The 22,616-nt window shown below is 41.1% G+C and overlaps 1 protein-coding gene across 1 annotated transcript in view; it reads right to left on the reverse strand.

Moving 5' to 3' along the window:
• Nucleotides 1-1,600: 1,600 nt before the first annotated feature.
• The window catches only part of LOC124613983 (clavesin-1-like), a 74,252-nt gene continuing 53,236 nt past the window's right edge, over nucleotides 1,601-22,616 (reverse strand). Inside the window, exons 5-7 of the mRNA XM_047142770.1 lie at nucleotides 19,107-19,217; nucleotides 5,276-5,381; nucleotides 1,601-1,830 (exon numbers count right to left, since the gene is read on the reverse strand). Coding sequence (XP_046998726.1) covers nucleotides 1,688-1,830; nucleotides 5,276-5,381; nucleotides 19,107-19,217 — 360 coding nt within the window. The 3' untranslated portion in view covers nucleotides 1,601-1,687. The remainder of the gene's footprint in view (nucleotides 1,831-5,275; nucleotides 5,382-19,106; nucleotides 19,218-22,616) is intronic.

Raw genomic sequence — 22,616 nt, forward strand, 5'->3', positions numbered from 1 at the left:
ATCGTACTCTGGGCACAGTCTGTGTCGCCTGGCCACCAAGAGCGGTTGCGTAACGATTTAATTAATGGATCCTGTTATATGGCTCCTTCCGTGTATAGGGGTTTTACGACTATGACGTGTGGGGCCTGAAGATGGCATCAGTGTAATGCCGAAACTGGTAGCACATAAGAAGTTCATAAAATCAATTTCTACAATACATACGGCTGTTGGTAAATTACTGCATCAAGAAAAAAAATATCATCCGCTAGGCCACAACACGCACGAAAATGTGTGCAGAGTGGTCGTGACAGAGGATCAGTGAAGGAAACTGTGACGAAAAAAATAGAACGGTGGTTGTTGTAAGAGTCAGTGCATAAATCAATGTTGCATTCGCAAACCCTATCAACACCATAAGAGCACGTCGGGAGCTACGTAAGCAGGGAACTGCAGGGTGAGCTGGATTCCCAAAACCACTTATCAGTTATGGAAATGTCCGTAAGAGGAAAGCTGCGGTGTTTGAAACATTAAACTTCGAATATGGAGCAATGGAAGAAAGTCATTTGGAGGGGATGAGTCCTGTTTCACATGTTTCCGAATTCCCACCAAGTTTACGTCGTAAGAGTGAAACATAGGGCCGGTTCGGTGAAGAGGTGGCCGGCCATAATGTGGTATTCCATGAGCCACGTGGTTACTCAGCAAGGGCACACAATTACGTAGAATTATTTGGCCATTTTAGTTGATTAGGCGTTTCCCATGGTTCAGTGCTTGTTCCCCAATGGCGATGCTGCATTCCAAGACGACAGGACACCTGCGCACTCAGCTCACATCGTCCAGGACTGGATTAGTGACCATGAGGATGAGTTATTGCTTCTACCCTGGCCACAACAGCCACCAGGTCTTAACATTATTGTGCGTTTGTGGTCTGCTTTGAGGAGAAGGGTAGGTGGTTGCTATCCATCTCCATCATCGTTACCTGAATTTGTCACTACTTTCCTGGAAGAATGGTACAGGATTGTCTTGAAAACCATAGAGGAACTGATTCTATCCATTCAAAGACGACTGGAAGCTGTTCTGAAGGGCAATTGGTTTCCTACATCGTACTAGCCGTGGTAACACACTGTGTTTTCGGTGTTTAAAATTTTTGTCCATCCTCTACAGAAGTTCATACAGAAAACTGTGATACTAAGAAAAGAGAGGAGCACGAAATTCAAGATAACAATCTGAGAAAAAAAGTGAAAATACTGTTGTTTTGTATCTCTTAAACCAAACACAATTTTGCACTGTTATAATATATCGTTGTACAAGAAAAAAATAATAATGATAGAAGCTTATGTACACACAAGTCTGTACATACAGTCCTTGTGGTAATATCGGTCCCTAGCATTAAGCCAAAACGCAATGTAGAAGGCCTGCAAAACGTAAAACTGCGTCCTTCGAAACGTTGGCAATTCTAGAAAGGCAGTTTGCTTAACATCTGTAGAACTTTTCGTCGTTGTCTCGAGGAAGATGGTTAACTTAGTGATAAATCATTGTCATTATACAAACAATATGTAAAGAAAGAGTAAACGACTAAATCATAAAATGAATCTAGAATTACGAGATTTAGTAGAGAACAGTTTATTTCAATTATTGGCTACAAGTAATCCTGTACAATATGTACACGTGTTTTACAACTTCTTCTCTCTGTCTTACGAAACAGGGTTGTGTGTCAGTCCACGGACAATTTTTTAAATGAGCCTGCGATGCCGTAGATGTCGCCATCGTGGTCCTTGGCGGGGCGTTTGCTCTCGTCTGACTTGTACTTGTCCTTCTCCAGCAGCCACTCACGGTCGACCTTCTCCAGAAGTTTGTCTGAAACACGGAGAACAGTTTACCTCACATACTTACACAAGCACTCCGATTTTCAGTAGCTTTCCTGTATGAGCGTAAGAAGTAATTTGAGACACTGTTATTATCAAAGTCATAACGTAGGACTGTTTTTATTTTCTTGTGGAAACAAGTATTAATTTTCTTCCGTAAATGTTCCTAATGCTGGATAATCTGTGCAAAGCTGTTTTTGTTCTGAACCCCGATGTTAAAAGAACAATGACAGTTCTGTAAGTCTGCGCAACATAGTTATCTATTCGTTAGAAAAGTCTTCCTTAACAATTCTGTACAGACTAATTTTGAAGTAACGTAGTGACTGAACGTGGCAGAAGGGCTGTATTTCCACGAGAATTACCATGAAGATGACCTTTACACAGAAACAAGGCTTGTCAGTTCACGTTCAGTTATCAAGTCTGCTTTGCCAGTAAGGTGGTTCTATCATTGTTGTACTGTATCTTCTCTGTGATTTCTGAAGAACGACAAATATTGAAGATCTGGATTGACTGATTCCCGATTGTGGCGGGGCGGGTTGTAGTTAACATTAATATGTTTTAAAGACAGTTCGACAACTATTTATGATAGGCACAGTGCCTGTAATATTACTTGAAAAGGTATTTGGCTTTTAACTCAGTGATGAAGGGTTTAATTTACAGAGTGAATTCGTGTGACAGTGTCAATATTTAATTGCGTCATCTCTGCGTAGTGTACGGTTCGTAATTCACTGTGTCAAACTGAATCAAACTTTTGCTCTGTGATTTTTGTGTTCAGTTGTTTTATGAAAGATGACCGTAGCAGAGGAAAATATTTTGATATTCACTGCTTTGATTTTTACCCCCATTTGACTGAAATGCATTTAAAAAGAAAATCGTGTTGCTCAAAGGACAGATTGTGACTAACATATTCCAGGTCCCTAAGCTTACTAACGTGACGTTTGAAGATTTTATTACAGCATTGAAAGAATTACGAGGGTAGTTTCCTAAACGTTTTGAGGACGCTGCAAACGTCACATCTGTTTCCTAGACCGTTTGCCATTTCAATTGAAATTGCCCCTGTGCATATCTACATAGCTGATTGACCTTCAGTGTGATTCCCGATTTAAATAGGAATCCGTTTACGTTAACACTGTCGAGAGCGCCTACATTGTTGTTCAAATGGCTCTGAGCACTATGGGACTCAACTGCTGTGGTCGTAAGTCCCCTAGAACTTAGAGCTACTTAAACCTAACTAACCTAAGGACATCACACACATCCATGCCCGAGGCAGGATTCGAACCTGCGACCGTAGCGGTCCCGCGGCTCCAGACTGTAGCGCCTAGAACCGCACGGCCACCACGGCCGGCTACATTGTTGTACTCAGGTAGAGTTTCCACGTTTGCATAATGGGTTTGCCAAACTGCTGTAATACTTCTGTTAGCATATGTGTGTGGGAGACTTTTTTTTATTACAACACTAAACACGTCACGATTACGGGGAAGCGCGAGTGCGAAAATCTGTAAAATTGTTCGCATTTATTCGTATGCCGGCAGTTTGTATAAGATAATACGGTATTACGCCTTCAGTGCGCCGAAACTAATTAAGTAATACGGAAAACCTGTTTCGTTCGTGATCTGTGTTGTTGAGAAACACGGTATTGCTATCTAAATACGGCGTGTTCGTTGTTGCCCCCTCTTCCCCCTCCTCAGACTCAGACATCATGGAGTGGATGTGTGGGAAATAAGAATCCACGCTGAGCTCTGTGGCCTACGAGCCAGGTACGATAATAATTAGGGCAAGCGGCCAGATGGTCTTTAAATATAGACTACTGGCCATTAAAACTTATATAGACTACTGGCCATTAAAACTGCTACACCACGAAGATGACGTGCTACAGACGCGAAATGTAACGGACAGTAAGATGATGAAGTATTATGCAAATTATTAGCTTTTCGGGGCATTCACACAAGGTTGGCGCCGGTGGCGACACCTACAACGTGCTGACATGAGGAAAGTTTCCAACCTATTTCTCATACACAAACAGCAGTTGACCCACGTTGCACGGTGAAACGTTGTTGTGATACCTCGCGTAAGGAGGAGGAATGCGTACCATAACGTTTCTGACTTTGATAAAGGTCGGATTTTAGCCTATCGCGATAGCGGTTTATCGTATAGCGACATTGCTGGTCGCGTTTGTCGAGATCCAATGACTGTTAGCAGAATATGGAATCGGTGGGATCAGGAGGGTAATACGGAACGCCGTGCTCGATCCCAACGGCCTCGTATCACTAGCAGTCGAGATGACAGGCATCTTATCCGCATGGCTGTAACGGATCGTGCAGCCACGTCTCGACCCCTGAGTCAACAGGACGTTTGCAATACAACAACCAACTGCACGAACAGTTCGACGATGTTTGCAGCAGGAAAGACTATGACCTCGGAGACCATGGCTGCAGTTACCCTTGACGCTGCATCACAGACAGGAGCACCTGCGATGGTGTACTCAACGACAACCCTGGGTGCTCGAATGGCAAAACGTCATTGTTTCGGATGAATCCAGGTTCTGTTTACAGCATCATGATACTGTCAGAAGTAAAGCTGTGAGGACCGGGCGTGAGTCGTGCTTCGGTAGCTCAGATGGTAGAGCACTTGCCCGCGAAAGGCAAAGGTCCCGAGTTCGAATCTCGGTCGGGCACACAGCCAGAAAGTTTCAAGTTTCAGCATCATGATGGTCGCATCCGAATTTGGCTACATCGCGGTGAACGCATATTGGAAGAGTGTATTCGTCATCGTCTTATAGGCGTATCACCCGGCGTGATGGTATGGGTTGCCATTGGTTACACGTCTGGGTCACCTCTTGTTCGAATTAACAGCACTTTGAACAGTGGACGTTACATTTCAGATGTGTTACGACCCGTAGCTCTACCCTTCATTCGATCCCTGCGAAACCCTACATTTCAGCAGGATAATGCACGAACGCATGTAGCAGGTCCTGTACGGGCCTTTCTGGATACAGAAAATTTTCGACTGCTGCTCTGGCCAGCACATTCTCCAGATCTCTCACCAATTGAAAAGGTCTGGTCAATGGCGACCAAGGAACTGGCTCATCACAATACGCCAGTCACTACTCTTCATTAATTGTGATATCGTGTTGAAACTGTATGGGCAGCTGTACCTGTATACGTCATCCAAGCTCCGTTTGACTGGATGTCCAGGCGTATCAAGGCCGTTATTATGGCTAGAGGTGGTTGTTCTGGGTACTGATTGCTCAGGATCCATGCTCCCAAATTCCGTGAAAATGTCATCACGTGTCAGTTCTAGTATAATATATTTGTCCAATGAATACCCGTTTATAATCTGCATTTTTTATCGTTGTAGCAATTTTAATGGCTAGTAGTGTAGGTGGATATGTGGGATATGATGAATCGGTTCGGTGAACTTTTAGAGGAGCTGCTTACACGCAAAGTTGTCAACAGGACCAGCAGTGCCTCCCAGCTCGTCTGGTACGCAGTCAGGCTGCACTTCGTCGAACAGAGTCGTCGATCCAGGAAGGTGCACGAACACCTGCAGCAGACAGGCAGTATGACTTGAAACAATACGAACACTAGTATGTTTTCTCTAGTGCAGTACTGAGTCATTACCACACTGTCACTTCAATAAACCAACTAGTCTTTAAAATAAAATTAATGAGCACTACAGAAGGCAATGAAGAAACAAACAAAAAATTAATGATAATGTTCTCAGTAGCCACATTTGGAAGCAGAAACTTATCTAAGTAAAACTTCATTTAGTTTCACTTGAAAATAGTATTCCAGACACTAAGCTTAATAATGGGTGAGGAAAACAGGTATTGCCACTTACGTCATATCAGTAGAAATGTGCATGATATTAACCTTGAAATATCTGGAGTATCTGATGTTATCAGATCAGTTAACAAGTCCCATTGTTCATTACAAAAACAGTATTTTCCTACTTCGCTGCACAAATAATTCGACCTCAAAGCACCCTGCTGAAACCAGGATTTCATTAGCAGACATGAAAGCGCAAATTTATTTAGTTGCATCCGTCATCGAAAACGCAATAAGCTAAGTCTCCGGACAGAGAATTAGTCATCCCAGGAAGCATCACTAAAACAGTCTACGTTCCATGACTTTTTTATGGGGATGATGTCACATAATACAGTTTCGCAGTCAGTGGGCAACACGGTGATTGTGTAGTCGTCAAACCTGCAGCGTATGCATGCACTCTGTGAACAGGAGAGTTGAGAATGTCCATAGCAATAATTACAATCACACAGAATAAAGGGCAAACTTGGATGATGAGAATGTTGAAGTAAACACCCTGGTCCATACTCACGATAAACTGAATGAGTGGCCCCAAGTCATAGCACCAACAACAACCTGAAAACATCACAAAACCACCCTCCACCCTGAAATACAACCTCCACACACACTGGGCTGCAGGTGCGCTCTACGCAGTGCATCAACTGAGTAGAGGAAAACAGCACCCATTAGACCGCAACACAAGCGTCTAGACAGCTACTGTCCACAATGAAATCACCACTTTGCAGCGGAGTGCTCGCTGATATTAAACTTCCTGGCAGATTAAAACTGTGTGCCATACTAAGACTAGAACGTTAAGTATTGATCTCCTCGTCTTCTACCGTAACACAAGTTCGTAAGACATTTAAAATATTTTCAGCATGATTCGGGTATATAAAATGCTAAAGCGAAACCAACACAGAACACAGAAACTTCATTGAGGCATATATTCATGATAACGTCGCACTATTCACAAGGAATCGTTAAATGCTTTATACAATCAAGAGTGAGACGTTTTTAGTCTTTTGCAGCCATACAGTAATGTATCTACGAAATAACATTCAAATTTATACGTAACACATTGACGATTCATATAGTAAAACAGGTGCTTATATACAGGTGTAAAATCTCTTAATATATATAACTGAATGAGAAATGCAGTAGACTCCTGAAGCTGTATTTATGTAAGTGGACTGGACACCCACATAAGCCGGTTTCGCATTTTTCAAATTTGTGTCTTCTGCTGTGTATAAATGCTCTATCATATGGTGTAGGGAGCTGTTACAGAATGCCGCAGTGTAAGATTTGGCGGGGCCAGGCAAAGTTCTCAGCCCTCGTAAACTGACAAAAACCGTCATCAAATATGAATGTCCAGTCTGTGTTAAAATCACGAACTGTCTTCACTTTTCCGACTAGAATATGTTCCTGTCGTCCTATGTCAAGCACCAATTGCTTGACATATACCATACGACAAAGCATTTACAAACGCCAGAAGATGCAACATGTAAGTTGTTTGGGTCTCTAAACGACCGAAATAATTACAGCTACAGCAGACTATTGGACTATATTTAAATAGTTTTAAAACCTATATTTAAACACCTGTTGTACTATATGACTTGCCAACTAGTTATGCATAACTACTTTAGCTGTGGCTGCTCCAGTTTTAAAATTGTCTGTAACTTTGATTTTGATAATTACATTTAAAGGAACATAGAATGCGAAATTATTGTCTTACTAGGCCACCATGAAAGAACAATAACAATATCTAGAAAGTTAATACCGCACAAAACAATTACTGTGCCTACTAGTAATATTATTCGTCTAACAAAAATTAGTCTACTGCGACAGTTCTCCATTCTCAATAACCTGAGTTGATTTTTCAGCAGTAAGACGCTTTGATCCCCTCTATAACATCAGTATACGTCTCATGAATGCACTGTTTACATATCAGACACAGAGTCACGTCTTTCTTGGAATCACCATAATAGGTAGTACAGAACCGAGTATCCTCGTTGGAATTGAAACGTCTGTTTACTGAAGGCAATGAATGTTTAGCTTTTGCTATCTTCTTCGGCCTAGAACTCGGGAGTCGTTTTTTCGCAGCGGTTCTTCTTCTCCCTATTGTTTTTGTCGCACCATGTTTCAGGATCTGACTGTGTTGACCACTTGTTAGTATAACTCTTGTCAGAACTTTGTTCGTTTTCGCCTTTTCCAAATGAGATTTTGGGTGGTTGTAACATACTTTCTCCTTGAAACCTGCGTGCCATGTGACAGTTCACTAGTAGAAGCTGCTTCTACTAGTGAATTGTCTCAAACCTCTAAAACAGGACAACATCTGTTTCAGACTGAACTGCTGCTACAAAATGACAGTCTTGAAACATAAATCTGGCCAAACTCCTGTGTTAGCAAAGCCATTATTCCCGTATATACTATTGTTGATGGTCCATATGCTTTCCCAAACAATGTTGCCATGAGGAACTGGGTGACAACCTCTACTCTCTCTTCACTCCGTCTATGTCGTAGGAACTTCTCCATTTCATTTATATAATAACTATTCAGTGGCCTGAAGAATGAAACGTCTAGGGGCTGCAGTCTATGTGTCGTGTGATCCGGTAGTGAGAGCATAATTACACCATTTTTTCCAGCAGGCTCTAATGCTTCGTTATTTACGGTGTGTGTACAACGTTCGGCTAGAAGGAGTAAATCTTATTTTTCCTTCGAAGGGTAGACGACTTCGATTAAATGTTTTAATCACGGCACAACCGAGCGAGGTGGCGCAGTGGTTAGCACACTGGACTCGCATTCGGGAGGACGACGGTTCAATCCCGCGTCCGGCCATCCTGATTTAGGTTTTCCGTTCAAATGGTTCAAATTGCTCTGAGCACTATGGGACTCAACATCCGAGGTCATTAGTCCCCTAGAACTTAGAACTAGTTAAACCTAACTAACCTAAGGACATCACAAACATAAATGCCCGAGGCAGGATTCGAACCTGCGACCGTAGCGGTCTTGCGGTTCCAGACTGTAGCGCCTTTAACCACACGGCCACTTTGGCCGGTTAGGTTTTCCGTGATTTCCCTAAATCTCTCTAGGCAAATGCCGGGATGGTTCCTTTGAAAGGGCACGGCCGGCATTCTTCCCTAATCCGATGAGACCGATGACCTCGCTGTTTGGTCTCTTCCCCCAAACAACCAACCAACCATCACGGCACAAATACGTCTTTATATGGGAATCCACTTTCGGGGCTGTACGCAAAATATGTTCCAAGTGGAGCACTGTCTTTTAATCCGTCTGCAGGACGCGTACTTTTGCAAATTAGAAGTGTAGGGACATATAGTTCAGTGGAAGATACACAGCAATCTGCTGTTGTAGTAAGCCTTTTCCTCGCTGAGTATGGATCTCTCAGCCTTTATACCCTTCGAAGCTAAAACTTTTCCAGCTACACACTATCCGTTACCTGGCAGAATACTGATGTAGATGTAGAAGGTCCCAAATCGACAATACGGGGTATTGCACGAACACCCACGGAAATGGGTTACTAACACTCTTTGAACTATTAACTAGGCGGGTTACTACGGTAATATTTCAGACAGTGACTGAAATGTGACGCTGTTAAATTCGTAGTTCATTCAATGGAATGTAAATGGAAATGCCGTCACCTTCTTTTTTTTTTTTTTTTTTTGCTGGGATTATCTGACAGTGGTCAGAAGACTTTCGCGGAGGTTTTGGACACATTTGAATACTACCGTCCAATACAATGTGGAAATTTAAATTTAAGGACTCTGCACACAGTGACACAACGTGGACATGGCGTCTGAGATTGGTGGTTGATTGGGAAGACACAGCGGATAGTAGCATTATAATGAAGGCAGATGATGTCAGGAGTCCATCGGAAATTATAGTGATGTGTGGAACAGTTCCCATGTACAGTCATACTCACAAGTATCCGAACGACCTGAATTGCATTTCACCTGATTCGCATGCAACCCACATAACGCAGCTGTCTAGCAGGTCCTCTAATCGCTCCTTGGTACAGTCGTTTGACTATTGAAAATGGTTCCAACAAGTTACCACTAGAAAACACTGCTCTGTATCGCAATAACTCAAGATGTAAAGTAATACTACGATACTACAAATATCAGGGAACACCTTATCACAGGTAAGACTGTCCTTAAGGCTTGTAAGCTCACATTTATTACAACAAATGACATATCTGAAATGTTACCACTCTCATTATTACGTCAGATAGGTAATCCACGTAGTAAGTTCGTCGTATTCATGATTTCCTCTTCAAAGTAACATACCGTACCTATTATTTAACACAAAATGACATTAAAACTTTAAGTTATTCACGAGCAGCTAGATGAGAGTGTGTATGAACTTCAAATGACACGACGAACCGTCTCGTTCTGCATATGGATTCAAACCCAGGTCATGCAGACTAAGCAAAGATTTCGTGACTGACGGAAGCTAACAGTCATTCCTGATTAGGCATACAGAGAGTGATATACCTCGATTTTAGACAGTATCAATTAGCAAATACCAACTCTAAATTAAATAACACAAACATTTTTAACGGACGCGAATTCCTACCCAGCACCTAATGTCTCTGTTAACGAACTACGAGAGATGTTAAATATTGCTTCTTAACAAGTAACTTATTTGAAATGCCGTGAGGTAACGTTTTGTGTTGGACAGGGATTCGAACCCAGAACCTAATCGGATAGATATCGAAGCACAATCAACTGTGACATATCGCATTTTCTCAGCAGTAGCTAGATGTTTTAACTGAAATGACGAGACGAAACGTTAATTTTTTCCTTCCGAAGACTGCTACCCGGCACCTATCGCTGTTATATTCCAGAGAAAACGAACGTTAAATATGGGAGTGTTGTACCAGCAACGACATGTGAGCATGTTTGAATTAGAAATAATATGACGAAGAATTCAGTGCTGACTGATAATAGAGCTCCACACATATAGTTGTCGACTATACACAAAGAGACGTCAGCTACCGAAATTTTCTCCACCAGCAGCTTGGAATAACATCTTGAACTTACAATGAACTCGCACATAGTTCTGTCTCACTGGGAGTCAAAAACGTCGGATATCGTTAGTGTTGACAACGGATCAAAATGCATTAAAAATCAAAATTATTATCCACCAGCAGATAGTTGTTGTCATGATAGATCTCGATAATACATAATGAAATCTTTACAGCCGGGCCAGGATTCGAACCCATTCACGCGCGTTATGTGGAGGTGTTGAGGAATCTCCAGTTTTGAACAAACAAGAAATTGTAGCCGAGCTGTATTGTTACAAAGGAATCAAATTCCGCGTTAAGGACGGTCTGAGTTGTATTCCCAGTTAAGAGCCAATTTTATCTACGTACAGAAGCTCAGATAAAAGATGGAATAGGTGTCCTGCGATTCTACATAGCGTTTGTTTCGTCCCTAGAAATAAGTAACTAGTATAAGAAACGTTACTGGTGATAAAGTTTCACCAATGTCGCCACTCCAGACTTTATTGTTGCTCAACCTAACGTCCACTTAGTAAAGAACGGATATCATTTTTAAGGTGAATTTTAGACCACAATGCCATTATATCTTCTCCACTTGGTGTAGCCAGAAGAGAATGGAATCTGTCTCTCCCTATCTAAAATTCCTGCCCGAAGTTGGAATCGAACCCAGACCATAGATATATGAACCTATCATCAGCCCAATAGACCACCAAATCCTCTTCTCAGGGGCTCATTTTTCTATCATAACGCCGGTGTGCTACACTGGCTGAGAATTCTGCCACACAGGCTCCCTGCTTCAATTTGCAGCATGTTCAGTAAATTCATTTACTTGGTTGATCGAATGACCATGAACTAGCTGCCTCGGCTACACAGTGCATACATTCAACTTTATTTTGTAATCACCAAAATAAAATCACGTAACTGCCACCAACACAGAACTGCCAACAGTGCAGGATGCAGAAATTTAAATAGGAAGCGTTCCTTTCCACTTGAGCGACTCTATTGCGCTATCTGTTTGTTGAAAACGTCGTGCAGTGTAAAAGAAAGGGTATAACTGTTTGTCTCTCATAAGTATTGACCTGGCCTTATGCATTATCCCACAGCGCTGTGGAATACAGAAGTTCTTTAGGAATTGTAATTGACTTCTTGAGCTATTATATCAATGTGTCAGCTAGTAGCGTAAGGGTAAGTATCGCGCGTGGTAGGTAAGATGTCGCGAGTTCGACTCTATTTACTAATATATTTTTTAAAACGCAGTTTTGCTGTCTGCTAAAGTAATCAATCTAATGGAACTTGTAACATAATTCCATTCACTTCTCAACCCAAAATAGTCGTATGTGGAAAAAGAGCTAACTTCTGCGACATTTTGTTCATTTCAGGTTTAACAGACGGCCAGACAGTAGATGCATCTCGAAACTTTTGTATTATGTATGGGTAGAGCGCATCGTGCCAAAATACGTCGGGAAAGTATTTTCTACATTAGCTGTCGTCTGGTAGTGGCATTTTATTCTTCTTCAAACTTTGTTTGAGAGCTTTAATTCAGAATAAGTTTTCTACATGCATGTAATCAATAAACTGCATAGGCATTTTCAGACTGTTATAGATAACATCAGAGAATTTGCATATATCGTTGATGATTAATTTCTCTCTCACGTTTACTATTGTTTTAACAACATTAAAGGAAACCTTACGAAAATTGTGAACTGCACTACAAAAAATGAAATAAAACTACCCACGATAACCTTACGACGAAAGTCTGTTTTAATAAAACTGACTATCTGTACACAAACGTGCCTCTATCGTCACGAATTGGTAAACTACTACTCACTTAGATTTTGATTGGGTCTGTGTTTAATTGGCATGCTGTGTCATTCTCAAGATGTATGCAAATGTGGCATTTCACAAATAAAGTTATGTATTCCTAGAAACCCAAAATTTGCTTGCCAGCAGCGGAAAGAGGCGTTACCTGTTGTGCAGCATTGTAAGTTTTTCACCATGAGCCGAAAATATTTCGTTAAGATTTCCTTAGCGATGTTTGATCTGACTGCTTGTAGCTCTTTCACAGAAGGGATAAAAACGCTACACTCAGTGAGACTGAAACTGCGGACCGTAACACAGGCTCTTTCACAGGTCAGCACGTTACCACAGAGCTGGCGAAGAACTATGTGTTTTAGCTTCATCTTACGAGATCAATAGTGATTAGAACTCGTAAACCGCTATTTGAAGGATGAGATTAGTTGCTATTTCGAGGTGCAACGATTTTCCTGGGCTGAAAACCGTAAATTTACAATCTTTTGTTACGTTTCAAGCGATAATAACTGAGATTATTCAGTGGAAGTGACGGGTAAAATCAAGTGAACTTTGAGGCTTAATTCCGTGCACACCAGGAAGTAACTCGTCTATCACAGTGTTGCCTAACATAAATTGTCTTGTTGCCAAATCTCAGTTACAATAACAGCAAGAAGAAGACGCACCGATGTAATCTTACAGCGATGTAATCTTACAGCGGGCTGTGAAGTGAACATAGCTGGTGTCACCAAGTCGCGGCTGCTACGGCCTGGAATACGTAATGCGTCTGATTCGCATTTCTGTAACTAGGGTTAGGGACTGGAGCGTAGTTACTAATAATACTCAGAACTGACTGCAAACTAAGCATCATGAACCAGTAACTCTCATGTTTTTATATTTCTTTCGTAAGTGTACTCAAAACTAAGAAACTCATTCACAGAAGTTTTCGCGCGCGCGCGCGCGCGCGTGTGTGTGTGTGTGTGTGTGTGTGTGTGTGTGTGTGTGTGTGTGTGTGTGTGTGTGTGACAGAGAGAGAGAGAGAGAGAGAGAGAGTGAGAGAGAGAGATAAAAATGAAAAAGAATGAGAGAGTGAGAGAGAGAGAGAGAGAGAGAGAGAGAGAGAGAAAATTGTCAAGAAATTTAATCATGGTATGTAAAGAAATCTTTCATTAAAATGATACGTTCCACATCATTACGAAATGTCGAATTCATGATCTATGAAACAAGAATTAATCTAATGTAATATAATATAATCATATCATATTGATGACTAGCCGTGAAGAGTCATGAATTACCGAAGTTTTTGCCAATACCGGTAACCAAATCTAAAACAAAAGACGACAATTTTGTAATAAAGCGGGACTTCTGTCAAGACCCTTTCGTCCCTGTTAACTAACCGCGAAAGATGTCTGATATACTTCTATTCTGAAGTAACAAAGTGTGCATGCATTTAAAGATGAGGTGCATGATGTGAAGTTCTGTGACAGAGATACGAACCCAACACGGTTCTTTCCCTGTCAACGCAATCCTTTTTACGTTAATATCAAACATCAGCGATTACTCGTAGATTACATTAAAACTAAAGTAATTGATGAAGACGTAACTTGATAACAAAAACGCACTGCCTTTCTTCATTTACTTGCGCCTAGAAATGGCTATCGAGTACTGTCAAACCAAAAGGCAAGAGAACTTACTGCCTTCCGATTTACGTCGCTGTCAGTTCTTCCATATGATTTGGTCGACATGACCTGTTTCAAGTTGTGTATGAGAGACAATGTTTTAGAAAATCAATTGTTTTCCTTTTCAATAAACAGAAAGATTTCCATTGTAAGCTATTCAAGTACAAAATTTTCGCAATATTAGTTCAAATTTAATATTCGCTTCCATAATGTAGGAAAGTATTTCACAGTTGCAAAACTCGCGTCCGACTCATTGACCTTACACTTACTCGCTGACCATAAATTCTAGCTCAGAGTGACACCGCATTAAGCAACCTAATGTAGCGAAGACTGTTTGCCAGTGCTCTTGCTCACCGCAAAATACGCAATTCACGCATTGGTCTCCGTAAGTACACTGCAACAGTAATTTGTGTGTGTATGCAATGCATACGGATTAGAATTCAGTGGTGCTCTCACTTCCACTTCTGTATACAATATGCCTGACCTAAATGGGCCCTTTATGATTACAGGCCCTGGGCAGTGCAACATCATACTGACAACAGTAATGTCCTTATACTGACAACCTGACTGTTCGTTTTACCTGAATTTGTAATCATTTAAATAAAACAACATGACCTTCCAGTTGGGGACATTTAGTCCCCCTTTTCCTTCTGTGAAATTTGTCAGTAAGCTTTTTGCCTTCCAACCAGTGAAAGACGGCAGAGTACGGCCGGTAAATGATTCGCAAACCACGACTTTGTGCCGCTAAGACGATTTATTTAAACGTCACTAGACTGCACATAGGTGTAATCAATTTCGAGGTGCAAAGTGTTTGTTATCTTACTTTTGTGACAGGTGGGCATAAGTGATTCCCAAAGACTTTTTATTGTACTGAAATAATCTTTTGTCACAAAGTAGCAAGGTAAGTGTTTTATTCGTATATATTTTGTAGGATACTGTAATCGTGATGGATGATTATACACCTGAATGTCTGACACAAATGGTAGGAGAAAACGCTGCATATTAACCGAACCCCGCGCCTCCTCTCCATATCCTCCTATGACACGAGCACGGGATTCTCCTCTCATTCCGTACAGAGCTGTTCCTAGCACAGCTGAGAATTGGCAACATCGTCACAAACATTACGCAACACTGTGACAGAGCAATCACTTCCACGTATAGTACTGAATTGAGTCGCTAAATTCACTTGATATTCCCTTTACTTTTCAATGACTCGTGCTATTAATCCTCATGTAAACTAAGACACTGAGACAGAAAATTCAATTTTTTGCCTAAAGAAATGCTATTCTTCACTTAAGTGACAACTTTATTATCTTTCACGATGCTTTATGAGGCTGAGCGACAAATACCATGATGATAGTGGTGTACAGGCAGCAGTGTGTCTGTAGCACGGTGCTACCGCACGTGTCTCGGTTCAGAACGGCTCAATCAGTCGTCAATTCTAACCGTGGTAGGGGCCAGCGCATGCGAGCTTTTTTTCTGATATATTTTATGGAGCTGCGAATTTCCAGAAAAAATTCTTTATTGAAATCGGAAGAAAACCCTTACACATCAAATCCACTTGGCAGCTCGATCAGTAAGTTGCGCTAATGGTCATAGATCTTGGCTTCCTGACTGCCAAGCTGCTTCGCAATACCAGCGTCTCTGAAGAAATTCGAATCGACCATCAGCGATACGAATTTCAATATTGTTCTTCACTTAAGACTCACATGCCAGGGTGATAAGTATGAAGGAAATGAACCTCTTGATTACTACAGGGCTTCTATGCTAAATTTCCACAGTTGCAATTAGGAACTCCCTGCAGACATTTGCTTACAGCGGCTCTAGCAACTTACTTTTTATCTGGGTAGGTAGTTTCAAATATGGGCAATTGTGTCGCCTTAAATCCAGTTGAATATTTTATATTTCACTTGTGAACAGCCTTCACTTCTCCATTAATTAAGGTATAGACCTCAAAACAAGCAATTTGCCTGAGTAGCTATAGAGCAGTTTCTGATAGGTATTGACACAATCTTTTGCATCCATTTACCATAGAGAATCAAAGAAAGAAATCAAACACATTACATTGCATTTATTCTCTGTGGCTTGACTAACACATATGAATCCATGACAATAATAAATTATGTGAGGAACCTCCCGCGAAAGGAAAAAGAACGGAATTTGACACTTTAACTGTAGTGCACCGGGTCAGAAACCATGAAATTAATTCTGTGCCACATTTGATGTATTGCATTCTAGTGTAATAAAATAATCATCAAATAAAAACGGTTTTGTGCCTCCTTTGCTATCAAGAGTGAAACACAAATCGCAGATAGATTTTATTAGACCACTCAACAACATAAAAGCATTTTACATGGTCGAGAGTGCGGAGTGGAGCAGACGTTGTCGGCAGAAGGCGAGACAATGCAGTACCTCAGTCCCCGCCGGTAGGCAGTAAACGGGTCGGCAAAGAAATCTTCCGCTAAAACATTGTTGGACAAAACTGTTATTACCAGTGTGACAGAAAGCGAAATCTATTGTAGATTCGCTTGAATTACACTCATAGCTTCAGCACCGAGAGGAAAGGGGCGATAATAACTTCGTCGACGTGTGCTTGTAGTTACCAGGCGTCGTATTAGCTAGTCTCGCACTTTACCTCAAGACTACGGTCGTAGTCAAGAATAAAGTACTAAGACTGAAGTCAAGACTTCCTCTGGGAAGTGCCGCAGTCTACAATGTTGCCAGATCGAGCATATTGCCGGACATAGAATTCTGAGAGGAGCACGACTGTATTGCCCAACTTACGTGAACGTCTCGGCGGTCAATTTTTTGCTCTAAGACTGTATTTACAACACATATTGCACGCTGAAGACCCAGAAGAATTAAAAAACAAAAGTGGTTTATGAGAGCAACGTTAACTACGGGGTTCGAAGTATTCATATCCCACTCAAGGCAGACAAGGATACACAGTCTAGCTTCAATATTATAAATTCGCCTCAGTTTGCGGATGAACTCAGATTTAGGTTGATAATCGTTTTGAATACTTAGCAGTACTGTACCCATTGGTGTTAAACTCGTTTTCAACCAATGATTCCCACAGCTACAGGAACACTACTACTGATAATGCATTTTGATCCGTTGTCAACACTAACGATATCTGACGTTTTTGTCTCCCAGTGAGACAGAACTATGTGCGAGTTCATTGTAAGTTCAAGATGTTATTCCAAGCTGCTGGTGGAGAAAATTTCGGTAGCCGACGTCTCTTTGAGTATAGTCGACAACAATATGAGTGGACCTCTATTCCCAGTCAGCACTGAATTCTTCGTCATATTATTTCTAATTCAAACATGCTCACATGTCGTTGCTGGTGCAACACTCCCATATTTAACGTTCGTTTTCTCTAGAATATAACAGCGATAGGTGCCGGGTAGCAGTCCTCGGAAGGAAAAAATTAACGTTTCGTCTCGTCATTTCAGTTAAAACATCTAGCTACTGCTGAGAAAATGCGATATGTCACAGTTGATTGTGCTTCGATATCTATCCGATTAGGTTCTGGGTTCGAATCCCTGTCCAACACAAAACTTTACCTCATGGCATTTCAAATAAGTTACTTGTTAAGAAGCAATATTTAACATCTCTCGTAGTTCGTTAACAGGGACATTAGGTGCTGGGTAGGAATTCGCGTCCGTTAAAAATGTTTGCGTTATTTAATTTAAAGTTGGTATTTGCTGATTGATACTGTCTAAAATCGAGGTATATCACTCTCTGTATGCCTAATCAGGAATGACTGTTAGCTTCCGTCAGTCACGAAATCTTTGCTTAGTCTGCATGACCTGGGTTTGAATCCATATGCAGAACGAGACGGTTCGTCATGTCATTTGAAGTTCATACATATTCTAATCTAGCCGCTCGTAAATAACTTAAACTTTTAATGTCATTTTGTGTTAAATAATAAGTACTGTATGCTACTTTGAAGAGGAAATCATGAATACGATTAACTTACTACGTGGATTACCTATCTGACGTAATAATGAGAGTGGTAACATTTCAGGTATGTCATTTATTCTAATAAATGTGAGCTTACAAGCCTTAAGGACAGTCTTACCTGTGATAAGGTGTTCCCTGATATTTGTAGTATCGTAGTATTACTTTACATCTTGAGTTATTGCGATACAGAGCAGTGTTTTCTAGTGGTAACTTGTTGGAACCATTTTCAATACTCAAACGACTGTACCAAGGAGCGATTAGAGGATCTGCTAGAGAGCTGGGTTATGTGGGTTGCATGCGAATCAGGTGAAATGCAATTCAGGTCGTTCGGATGCTTTTGTGCACGACTGTACACGCGGGAAGGACGTTTGTTACTATAGGAATTGGTACAATTAAGACAGTGTCGTGGCTGGTCAGGTGAAGGCGTCCAGAGGGCCGAACGTCTCTAACACGGTGTCAAATTTGTTTCATGGCGACGTTTATGTCAGAAGTGTTGCCGGCTAAGGAGAACCTTATAGAGTCCCAAACCGTATGCCAGAGCAGTACTTTTATCTGACACTATTTGGAAAGAATATGTCACTACAAGTACTTCGCGACAAGCGATAATACGAAGCAGCTTTTACGCAGCTATTTATGCTGTATACGTGTAGCTTTTTTTTTTTTTTTAGTCTTATGGGACTTAACTGCTAAGGTCATCAGTCCCTAAGCTTACACACTACTTAACCTAAATTATCCTAAGGGCAAACACACACACCCATGCCCGAGGGAGGACTCGAACCTCCACCGGGACCAGCCGCACAGTCCATGACTGCAGCGCCTAAGACCGCTAGGCTAATCCCGCACGGCTGTGTAGCTTGTAGCGTGCAGTGGAGCACACGAGTCATGAGGCTAAACATAGCGAGAGGGTGTACGTAGCCCGATATGTAAAACGTACCACTGCGTATGGACTTATATGCAAGTAGATGATATGTTACAGACAAGGAGAAGAAAATAATGAGAGATACGTATGACTTACCCTCTTCTGCAACTTTTCAGATAGCGCCATCTTTGCTATTTTCATGACTGAATGTATGATCTTCGATGCATTCACCAAGTGAAGTCCTTTCAATCGCCGGCGGTAAGCAGTCTATACATACCAAATTTATTAATTAGGTGAGCACTAAGCTCTCTTTAAGGCTGAACACTTAAGTTTAAAATGATATGGAAGTATTTACTTCAGTTGTATATAACTAAATTGAATTTAAACGTTAAAATAAGTGGAGCAAACATTTCAATTTCTCATTCGTTTGATGTTTTAAAATCTAAACTGCTAACGAAAATTCGAATAAGATTACTGATATTTCTTCATAATCCATGAAAGGATTCAACGAAACTACTCGCACTATACTGCATCAAACGAAGATAGCACCAAATCGACGAGGAAATATGTACGAAGAGAAGTGGTCTCAGACGAATTTAAGGCAATACGAGAGCTGAGGAATATTATTACAGATGTTGAAATACGAAAGTAATTGCGAGGATTGCTACTAAATGAAAACAATGAAAGGTTTACACAGACGATCATACTAACAGCTGAATATTAACCCAATGTAGAAGAAATGGTGAGGTAGTTAAATCAGAGTGCTCTGAATATTAGTATAAAATATTAAGCATTAAATATTAGTATTCAATTTTGAAGAAAGGCAGGTAATACTCGAAGACTTGAAAATGGGTTGGTGAAACTGCTCAGGAAGCACAAATTCATTTATTTAATGGTATCCTTTGTTAAGAAATAAAGCTGTAATATAAAGGGATGGATCGAGGATGGATCACGAACCTACAACAGTATCAAGGTACATTTACGTCAGGAAAAAGCTCCACTTCGATAAAGTAAAGAGCTTACTGAGATAAAGTTTTTTTTATATATATATGTTACAATACAGCATCACCGGTCTATTGCGGTCTAACTGTGTTGGTTAGGCAGTAAATTTCCACAGGGCAGTGACTGCGTCACTGCAATTCACTTTGGAGGTGTGGCGGTGGGACTTGTAGTTCCGTACCACCCTCTGACGGTGACAGTAAGAGATAAAGTTAAGAGCTTATAAAACTATATACGTGAGTAATGTAGAGTACAACTACGAGAGAGGTGAACCACTGAGAATATTAATGAAGGTGAGATGGCTAGGGGCACACAACAAGAATGAGAGAGAAAAGAAGACAGGAGCAATAATGGGAACCAATTGAGAAGCTCCAAACTACGAAATTCTCCAAAACAAGACAACCGATGAAATGATTAAAAATTGGAGAGAAATGGAAACGGGTAACTCAACATGGATAAGAGCAGTACAAGACAAAGTGTGTCTGAAGCAATGATTTGCGCAGCTATAGTGAGTTAGTCGTCCAAACAAGATTAACTGTCATATGCGCTAGGCGTGTATATAATGAGGATTGGTAAAGGAAACAATGACGAGGAGGGAATATAGAGTACTTAAAGCGAATATTTTTATGAGAAATAAATTCGGAAACACGTAGTAAGAAAACACATTTCGGCAAATTACTTTGAGCTTAAGAAGACACTAACTTCTTAAGCTGTGATATTAAATACAAACTAGCAATAAAAAGAGAGACAAAAGAGCCGTTTACGTTACATTTTTTTTTATTGAAGAACGACCGTTTTGATTGCGACCTAGAAAAAATAGAGCTGTGTAATTAATTTTGTGCTTATTGCAGGCACATCACGTGGCACACATTGAAACTTCGCACCACACCTCAGCAGCACACCCCTGGAATAGACAGTTTTGGCCATTCTCTTTGTGGCCTCTATCGGGGTGCAGCGGTACTGTGAACAGGGAATAGCACTACTTACTCGGACGATAGAGATATAACTGTAAATAAACGTGAAATTAATTACATAACTTTATTTTTACTTTATGACTAACCCTCGTATGTACTCCACTTTACCTACGGGCCAAGCTGTTTCGGCGTCATAAATGGTCATGTCAGCAGGGGTCTAAATTGGTTTAACATTAGTTTGACTGCAAGCGTGGTGTCATTGTTGTAATCTTACACTGTGCTCGTTGTACCCGTACCACTGTGACATCCCACATTTTTATCCACCTTCCACTGCGGGTAGGAAATACATTCATCAGGTTTTTAGAAAAATGTCAAATAATAACTCGGCCATTTACCACGGCTTGAGATAATGTTAGCCAGAGATAAGACAGTGTGCACGTCGTTGCAGACCTTCTGTTCTCGTTTCTGATGAGTAAGACGACAATTACGAGTGATTAGTCTTGAGTTATCTATCTCGATTAACAATGACCAAATGGCTAAAGTGAGGACTGATTCACCATTAGCAAAAAGCACACGCAAATGAACGGAAAATACTATTGTAATAATTTATATTAAGCAACGGTTTCAATTACCTTACCTGATTATACACGATGCGAAAGGAGAAATTTTACATACCACTTACTCGATCATTTTGTGCCAGCCAAGACGAACGAAAAATAACATGAAAAAGGTATGCGGAAAATCTAATTATTCTGTGACTCTTCAGTTTCTCCCGTAGTTTTTCTTAATCAAACAGTCTACTAATTTACTGCCAATCCATAGTGCACAAAAGGGCACAAAGCTTCGGCGATCAGACATGTTTCCATTGTCATGTGCACTGATGAACTGAGATCCTGAGGGCTCGCGGCTGGCTTATATCCCCTCCCGCCGCAAACCGTTCCCTCCACAAATGCTGCACTTTTATGCTTCCACCAAAAAACATTAAAACAGTACGGGCTATCTGTCAATTGTTGTGTATGCCGCTAGAGAATGCGCTGAAAGCATACCCTTCATCCTGCTTTCGAGTAATGCCAGACAAATAGTTCTCTAATTCGCAGTTATAAGTGACGGCACAGCTTCACTCAGGCAGTTATTGTTCCAGCTGCCAGCAGTTCCAGTTCCAGGTAATAGCAGGCCACCACCAGTCGTCGCAATCATCGCCGAGAGTCGCAAAAATTTATCCGGTAACTGGGTCAGCAGCTACCAACAGTTGTCGGGCCTGAACTGTAATGATATTGGCTAGCCATAGTCCATTGGGTTAGATTGAGACCAGAGTTCAGAACTTTAAGTCATTTCCACGCTCTCTCACCAAACTGCAGCTGAATATTTGTGTATATATTACTTTAATAAATTCCTCCCACAGTGGTGTTGTGCAGCCCTCCGAACCTATATAATATCCTCATCCATCCATGCACAACTACTGCTTGCAACCTCTTGCCTCAGGGCTCATATCCCTGTAAAAGACTTAGGTGCAAGACCTGTCTCATACATCCTCCCACCATCACTTTGGTCACAAGCACTACCTATCCCATCAAAGGCAGGGGTATCTTTGGAACCAGTCATGTGATCTAGAAGCTAAGCTGCAGCTAGGCTACCAACAAAGTGTCCCACATGTATAGCCTCTGACAAACTCTGGCGAAGAAGCAGATTAACGACCCCATTGCTGAGCACGCTGCCCAACACGACGTTCATTATTTGGATGACTGCTTCACAG

Source organism: Schistocerca americana, chromosome 4, assembly GCF_021461395.2.
Source record: "Schistocerca americana isolate TAMUIC-IGC-003095 chromosome 4, iqSchAmer2.1, whole genome shotgun sequence".
Classification (NCBI taxonomy): domain Eukaryota; kingdom Metazoa; phylum Arthropoda; class Insecta; order Orthoptera; family Acrididae; genus Schistocerca; species Schistocerca americana.